Source organism: Tupaia chinensis, unplaced genomic scaffold, assembly GCF_000334495.1.
Source record: "Tupaia chinensis unplaced genomic scaffold, TupChi_1.0 Scaffold000377_2, whole genome shotgun sequence".
In the NCBI taxonomy this organism is placed as follows: Eukaryota; Metazoa; Chordata; class Mammalia; order Scandentia; family Tupaiidae; genus Tupaia; species Tupaia belangeri.
In genome coordinates, this window is record NW_006159876.1 from 3167650 (window position 1) to 3176010 (window position 8361).

An 8361-nucleotide genomic window follows, 5' to 3' on the forward strand; every position below is an offset into this window, starting at 1 on the left:
AGATAGAAATCTCTCTATACACCCACATGCTGAGAGGACCGCGAGGCGTTTGCTTTATCAGCCCCAGTCTGGGGCTTGCTCTGCCGCTTCCTGAGCCTGAAAGTGCCTTTTCATGAGGCGCTCGGGACACCAGTCGGCCCCCCCCAACTGCAGCCTGAGCTATTGACGGGGCTTCAATGCCTGCCTTGTGCTGCTGCCCGGCGCAGACAGGCTCTGGTGCTGATGGGGCGACCCAGGCAGGGGTCTTGGAATCATTCTCAGGATGTCACGGGCACCCACTGTGTCTGACGCCAACAGATTGGTGTCCCCGTGGTGCAGCGTTAACACAGCACAAATGCCCCGTGCAGTGCGACCTGCTGTCAGGGTAGATCTTTGGTGCCTTCTGTCAGGCCAGACATAAGCTGAGGCTTGGGATGGCTGAGAGGTTGCCGGAAGAGGTTGGCTTTCGAGTCAGTGGTCTGTTGGCAAAGCTGTATTGAACCCCTTCTGTGTGCAGGTAATGCTCTGGGTATTGGAGACACAGCAGCAAACACCACAGGGGAAAACCCTGGCCCTTGTGAGGACTGTGCTCGAATGGCATGGTGTGATAGGAGGAAAGGATGTGCAGGTTGCAAGGCCCAGAGGGAAGAGCCAAGGCCACTGCTAGGTGGTAAATCTGGGAGAGGAGCTTGAGATGCCTGTTCGGTGATGCGGCGGGTACACAGGGCCTGGCTCCTATGTTGTTCCTCTCCCAGCCAGACCCCACAGCAGGCTCACCAGTTCATCACAGCCTGCTTTCCTACTCAGACCGTTTCTCTGGGGAGCATTTTTATTTATCTACATTTTTTTTCCATTTTAAATATTTATTTTTAATAATCAAATGAAGGACATTTATCGTATATACTATTTATCAATAGGAAATTTGACTTTCTTGGGTCTGTTAAGTGTTTCTTCCCTCTGTCCTTCCAACCTACCCTCTCCTATTCACTCTCCTCCCTTACAGACACTGGTTTCAGAATTATCCTCCCTACTAGCATGTCTTTGGATCTTTTTCATTCCTCCCATCGAGGGCAGGCATTCAATATATGTTGAGCAGGGATATACAGTGTTTTTCTCTCACAGTCTGGTTTACTTCATTTAGCATTAGTTCTTCAATATTCAACCACTTTGAGACAAACGACAGTGTCTATTGTTCCTTGTGGCTGAATAGTATTCTATGGTGTCCACGTGCCACAGTGTTTCAAGATAGCCATTAGTTCTTGGCACCGAGGTTGATTCTATATCTTCATGATTGCAAATAATGCTGCGATAAACGTGGAAGTGCATGTGTCCTTCCGACAGAGTGCTTTCCCATCCCTTGGGTAGATTCCAGGGATCTGCACAGCATTTTAAGCAGCCACTATAATCGATCCCCATTGTTGTGGGAGTAGAAACCTCCCAGGGCCAACAAAATAGTGTCTGACTACCACCTCCTTTGCTGTCCTTGCCAATTTGTTGAGAAGGAAGAATGGAGCGCTGGCTCCAGAAGTTCAGAGAGGATCCAGTTTCCAAGATTTAGGTACAGTCAGGAGGACGAGGCAGGTGGAGGACGTGAAGCAGGCGGGTGGGATTTTTGCACAGGCACGTCATGAAGTCACAACATCTGGTCTCAGAGCAGAGGCCATCTGCGTGTCTGTCTGCCCTCTGCCCAGTTGTATGCATCTGGGCTAATGTGAACAGCAGCTGGCTGGACTCCACAGGTGTCAGTGCTAGTGATGGTGGGGTCCCTGGAAGAAGGCGGGCCCAACAGAGGATGCCACCGTCTCTAAGATCTGCTCAGCCTGCAGGGCCAACCCAGGCCAGAGCAGAAGCGCTGCGCTAGGAGGAGGAATTCTTGGCAGTGGTGCCAGTGTCTCTTAAGACACTCAGTGGCAAATTCCTTTTAGTCCTACTTGCCAAGCATAGAAGGTCTCAAGTCTTGGAATAAAAAAAAAGGAATACAAATTCTAAATGACCCGGATTGACCTGACCAGGCCTTCCTTCAGGCTTTGCCTCGAAGGAGGGGACCAGAGTTTCCCAAACTGGTATCCTGAGGAACTCTGCTCCCAGAGCTGCGTCACTAGAAAGAGGTCCGTGAGACTCAGTGAAACAATAAAATGCGTGTCTTTTCTTAGGTCTTCTCACACCTAAAGTACACTAAGTTGCGCTGGGAACACATAAGAGGTGGTAGGGCTCGCAGCATTGCCTGAACGTATTCATAATCGGAAACCTTTGTCTTGGAGATTTTATCAGTGTCTCGTAGAACTTATGTTTAGTGGAAGCCAGTTTTGGAAAAGGCCCTTTAAAGTTTCCCTCTAGGGGCCAGGAGGTGGTGTTGTGGCTAAGGTGCTGGACTCCCACATGGTCAAGCATGGTTCGCGCCCCGGACCTGATGGCTTGCTTTCTTGGGACCAGCAGTTGGCGTAATGGCTATGTCGCTGGACTGTCATGTAGTTGACCGCGATTCGAGTCCCAGACCTGGTGGCTTAAACTCATGCTGGGCGCGTGAGTGTGCCCAAGATCCCCAGAGGAGAATGGAGGAGAAGGGATTGCAGTGTGGCCATCCTCCCCTGGGGGGGTGATTTCTCGCTTTCTGGCTCTGTCTTTCTCTTTCTGGTGAGCGCACGCGCCCTATAGCAAAAACCTCAAAACAAACGAACAAACAAATAACGTTTCTGCTGCCTGGTGCCTGCAGCCTCCTCTGTCCCCACATGCTTGCTTATACTCTACCTACACTGGAAATGCCCCTTTGCAGCCCTCTGCCTTTCCATGTTCTGTCCATCTTAGGGCCCATCCACTCCAGAAAGTCTTTCATGGCCCCCCAATGGGACTTCATCACTGGTTGCTTTGACCCTCTGTAAACAGATTTCTGTCCTCTACGGCACCAGGCAGGTTGAGAGACACGCTTCCCGGCCGTCTTCTCTCCCTTTCATCCACCCCTGCCCACCTCTGTAGCCTCCAGTAGGAAAGAAATCTCTCTTCCTCTGAAACTTTGCTCTCTTCGTCTCTCTCTCTTCTCTCTCTTTATGCATTGATATTTCTCCCATGAACCAGTGAGACAGAGACACAGCACTCCCAATAGGTTCCCGACTCCACAGTCCACCTCCAGTCCCAGCTAGCCCCAGATGTTGGGGTGTGTGCCCCACAGCACTCCCAATAGGTTCCCGACTCCACAATCCACCTCCAGCCCCAGCTAGCCCCAGATGTTGGGATGTGTGCCTAGTGAATTCAAGGAGGCCCCCAGGTACGAACCCAGCACCTTCCCACGTGGGTCAGCCTTGCCGAGCATCACGTTCTGCCGCTGCGCTGCTATCTGGCCCCCTCCATTCCTGAATGTGTAGGGAGCCTGGCCAAGGGGAACCAGCTGAGCTGTTTATGTGCTCTCTTCCTCTGAAGTGAAACCAGGGCCTTTCTTATTTCATTACTAATGTCCGGACTCAGATGGTGCCCAGTAGGTGCCCTCTGTCGCTCTCGATGGAGTCAGACTGGTAACCACTGCAGCACGATTGATTTTCCCCCAGTCTTATGAGCATATGTCTCTGGGGTCCATCCTCCGAGGGAGCCGGGCAAGTCCCATAGAAGTTCATGGGGATGAGTTGCCCCCACATGGTGATGGCCTCTTTCTGGCGGCTCTTCAGTCCACCTGAGCGATGCATCCAGACCAGTGGAGATACTTTCTCTAAAATCAGTTCCTGCAAGGGGAGCACCTCCGAGTGGGTAAAGTGAACAGGCTGGAAAGGTGTTCTGTAAGGTGGGGAGTGGCCTCATGGGACCGTGGGCTCCCCGTCTAAGACACAGTAGCTGTTCAGCCAGTGTAGACTCCCTTTGCCACGTAGTGCAGGGCTGAGAGGGGCGGGGACTGGAGCTGCACTTTGAGTGGGTGCCACCCACATCTACAGAGTTGAGGCTGAAGGGCATTTGGGACAAGGAGAGTGAGCGTGAGCCAGGCTTGGAGGCAAAGCGTGAGCAGGCCACGATGCCAGCCTGACCCATGGGAGGGAGGGGTGGTGATCAGCGTCTTTTTGTAAAAGAATTTTTGTTTTTGTTTGAAGTTTAGACAGTTCTTTTATGAGAGTGAGAGAAAGAGACAGACAGGCTCTCACTCTGCAATGTCCCCTACTCCTGGCCTTTGCAGCCAGCCAGGATCATGGGCTCATGCGCCTGGCATGTATGGGACCAGTCCTCCCAAGGATCCATCCTGTCTGGAGAAGCACAGCACTGCTGCACCACCGCTGCAGCACCACAGCGCCACCGCTGCAGCACCACGGCGCCACCGCTGCAGCACCGAGCCTGCCAGCTTGCAGCTTTCAGGTTGGGCCAGGTTCTGAGGAAAATCCCGAGTGTTGGGGACCAGAGAGGAGTCATCCCTTCTGTCCTTAAGGCTGGACATCCCTCTCCCCTGACCAGTACCACGAGGCTGACGCAGCTCCAGCTAGGGATTCTGCTGCTCCAGGTTAGGGTGTGAATCCCGGGGCCCCCCAGTTCTGTACACCCACCGCGGTCGCACTGGGAGTGAGGAGTGTGGAAGCCGGACCTCAGCCTGCCCATCTAAACGCTACTCCGTCTGCCTTCACTTCCTACATGCTCATCCAAACACCTATCGTCCTCTGTGCCCTGGATTCTAGATATTTCACTGCCTGTGGGTGTCAGGTCGACTGACCCGTCCAGATATGTCTCAGAGAGAAAGCAGTCTACAAGATTTTGCAAATTATAGCAATGATCCAAGTTGCTTCCCTCTCCTACCACTGTGGGCCAGAGGCCGGAGGAACCGCATTCTCCTGTCTGGATGGCCTTCTCCTTTGACATTCTAACCTTACACACTTGAAGATGCTGTCAGGGACCCTCGTGGGAGAACGCTGGCGATTCCAGGAGCAGCCCACACAGAGTCAGGGCCTCCGTGGTTCTCTGTGAGGACCGAGACGAGGCGTGTTCTGCAGTTGCTTGTTAGGTCCCACGCCTTCCTGAGCATTGTGTCCTGTCATTTCTTCCTTTTCTTCAAGTTCGTTTGTTTCTTCCATGAACAAGAGCGGTAGTGCCACAGCGCTCTCGTTGTTTCTTCCATGAACAAGAGCGGTAGTGCCGCCGCACTCTCAATGCCGGCCTCAGCGAGCCGTGCATCCTGGGCTCACGTGCTCCTGCTGCACTCAAGGAAGTCTCTGGGTGCAAGCCCAGATCCTTCCCATGTGGGTCAGCTTTGCAGAGCACTGACTTCTGCTGCCATGGTACCATCCAGCCCCTGTTTACTTCTGTATTTGATGCCCAGTCAGGCCAATCTCACCTGGAAGAAGACGCTCGTCCACCTCTTGGTCTCCCCAAGATGCGATGACATGACCGAGGCAGGTCCTTCTCCTCCCTAGGTTGACTCTCCTAGAGAAGGGATTGAAATGATCGCTGAGGTCCTCGGCAGCCTTGGTGCCGCAGGTGTGGAGGGCGTTCCGTTGAGCACTCCGTCTGGGCAGCTCGTGAATGAGTGGCGGGATCTGAGTGACTGTGCTTTGAGCAGGAACCCCGGAATCACCCTCCGCTTCCTGATTTTCAGAATGCATGTGAAATCTGGCTGAGTCTACATTTACAAAGGTGACGTCAGGATCTCGAATAGGGAGCTAAACCTCATTAATCATGCATTTGGACCCCCATGGTTATCCAGAATTCGTGACAATGTGTTTATCTTTGAAGGAGCAGCTGAGAAAGAGTTTAACAAGGAAATTATTGGGGGGGGGGAGTGCGTTTAACCTTTCAAAGGAGCTGCATTTAGCCTCCCTCTGGGTACAAATGGGGGCGTGTGCAAACACATGCCACCACCCTGCAGGGTGAGCGCCTCCTCCTCTGTGAATGCAGGGCTCGGTCCCCAACCATTTCAAGTTGAGGGACCCCTTCCCAATGTCAAAATATTTTCTGTAACACCCTCATCTCCAGTTATTAGAAGTTGCATTTTTTAGTGATTGAGAAGAAAAACTACTCTGCACCCGGCGGAGCTGTGAAATAAATCACAGTAGCATTTATGTACACATGAAGAATAGTGCCATCTTTCCGAGTCACGGTGTTCATTCCATCTCCAGGTGACAGCTGGACACACACGAATTCCAGCCTCCCTGCTGGTGGCTCTGCTCCGCCCTGCAACTCATTGACCGCCCCCAAGGGCAGTGACCCACCAGCTGGGAACCCTTGGGCTAGAATCTGGTTTTGAAGGCCGTAGGACCACGGCGTCCTGGAGTGTAAAAACAGCATCTCGGGGGTCATTTTAGTCACTTGCCCCTGAATGATTCTCTGTCTTCTGTGAGGATCCCTTTGTGGGGGATCCCCTATTTAGGGACCCCAGAGACACGATGTTCTATGCGGGCACACGCAATGCCCGCCACAAGCTGTCACTTCAGAGCCCTGTATTACACTGTGCAGGCTGCTCCCTGAAAGCCCCGTCCCAGGGTCGGAGGGACAGCTGATAGCCCACGGAGGCGAGAGACACAAAGTCCAGTCGTCCAGGTGGCTTGTTTGCCCAGAACTGCCTAGAAGGGTGTTCCAGCTCAGCGTCCCCAGACCACTTTCTTCTCTCTCCTGGTGGCAAGAATCCATATGTGAGAGGAAGTGAATGGACCAGGCTTGTTCGAAAAAAGGGAAAATGAATGGGGGGGGGAGTTTGTTGATCTGGTCCAGAGCTTGTTCGAAAAAAGGGAAAATGAATGGGGGTGGGGGGAGTTTGTTGATCTGGTCCAGGTCCAGGATTTTTTGGTCTAAGGATGGTGTTCCAGGGCCCCAGGATACGCTGAAAGCATACTCAAATTTATGCAGAGGGCATTTTCCTGGGAAGAAGGTCTGTAACTTTCATTAGATTCTCAAAGCAGTCCCTGAGCCAAAGAACATTCGGATCCCCAGGCTGGAATTTCACTCGTCCCTGACTCAGGCTTCCCACTCTCCAGTTACTCAGCGCGTTAGTCGAAGGCGGCACGTGTGAAATATCAACTGCTCCTTACGCGGCCACGCTGGGAAACTTAGTCTGCTTGGCGAGTCTGTTCGTGTGCGCAGTCTTAGTGCCCACAGCTGCTCGGGAACGCCGGCTGATTAGGGACGCTGCCTCTTTTTCCTCCTGCAGGTCCCGGGATGGCGCTGTTCACGGCAGGGCTTGCCGTCTTCTCCCTCCTGCAAATTGCCCTCACCCTGAACCCTGAAGACCCCAACGTGTGCAGCCACTGGGAGAGGTGAGTGGCCGGACTGGGAGGTGGGTGGCCAGGTGTGCCCCAGGGGCCCGCCCGGGCCTGGCACTGTGGGGACGTAATGAATGCAGCCAGGAGACAGCACAGATAGTGCCAGACAGGGCAGAGCGTATGGATCCCCTGAGACTGCTGTGGAGGTCAGGGTGTAGGCGACATCCATTAACTGTAGGTGACTGTGCTGGTCTGCCCCGACCCCTGCGTCTATACTTCCCAGACACTTTACAGACAAGGAAGTGGAAGCCCCAGGGTGCAGGGCCTGTCACAGCTGAGGGTGAGTGAGGGGATGTGGACTGTGGACCCGGGTGTCCTGCTCTCTGACGCCTTGCTTCTGCGAGTGGCAGCAACGTGGCACAGGGGTGTGTGGCCTGCAGCCTGCCCTGAGGAAGGTGGGTGAAGGGCCCTGATGCTTTCGGTCCAGTGGGGCCATGAGTCTGCCAGGGGAGGGGCAGCTGGGGCTGCAGTGGAAGTGCTGGCTGCATTCTGGCTGCGGCATTAAGTCCTGGGGGAATGGGCCAGGGCCCAGCAGGCGGCCTGACTTTGAAGCACAAGGTTAAAGTATTGATTTTGGTGAGCAGAAAGACAGTGACCAGAGACCCAATCAGGAAAAACCAAATTAAACCCTGGAATTGATTGGCCACGCTGACCAGGACGACTCTGCCACTTAGATGTTGATAAATCAAATGAATAAAATTAAGATGAAGGCCCAATGGGGAAGCGGGTGGTGGAGGAGGGAAAGCCAGTTGGGTAGTCCTCGCTCCATGAGGCTGAGCGGCCCAGTCTTGGGGCCAGGGAAGGACCCCACTAGCTCTTGACGGTTGTGGGCCAGGAGGGGTTTGCTGGGAGGCAGGGGACAGCGCCGGCCTGGTGTGCTCTGGAGGGCTGGACGCTCTGCGTGGAACTCCGCCCCCTCATCAAGGTCACGGCTGGAGCCCACGCGGGGTTTCCCTTTGTGGTGAAGTGGGGAGGATTCAGGGTCAGCGATGAGAAGACAGCCTGGATGTTTCTACCAGCTGGCTGCAGGACTTTAGGGAAGTCTCTAAGCCTACTTCCGCCTCTGCACAGTGGTCATGTTGGAGGATCAGGGGCACCAGTTTCCTGGAAGTGCTTTGAGGACCGTAAGCCTCAATTACTGTCTCTTGTTGACAACTCCGGCTCA

The 8361-nt window shown here is 53.8% G+C and overlaps 1 protein-coding gene across 1 annotated transcript in view; it reads left to right on the forward strand.

The window, feature by feature from the left end:
- The first annotated feature begins 7051 nt into the window (after positions 1-7051).
- MEGF11 (multiple EGF like domains 11) overlaps positions 7052-8361 on the forward strand; it is a 273906-nt gene continuing 272596 nt past the window's right edge. The window contains exon 1 of the mRNA XM_027773823.1: positions 7052-7190. Within this exon, the coding sequence (XP_027629624.1) occupies positions 7093-7190 (98 nt within the window). The 5' untranslated portion in view covers positions 7052-7092. The remainder of the gene's footprint in view (positions 7191-8361) is intronic.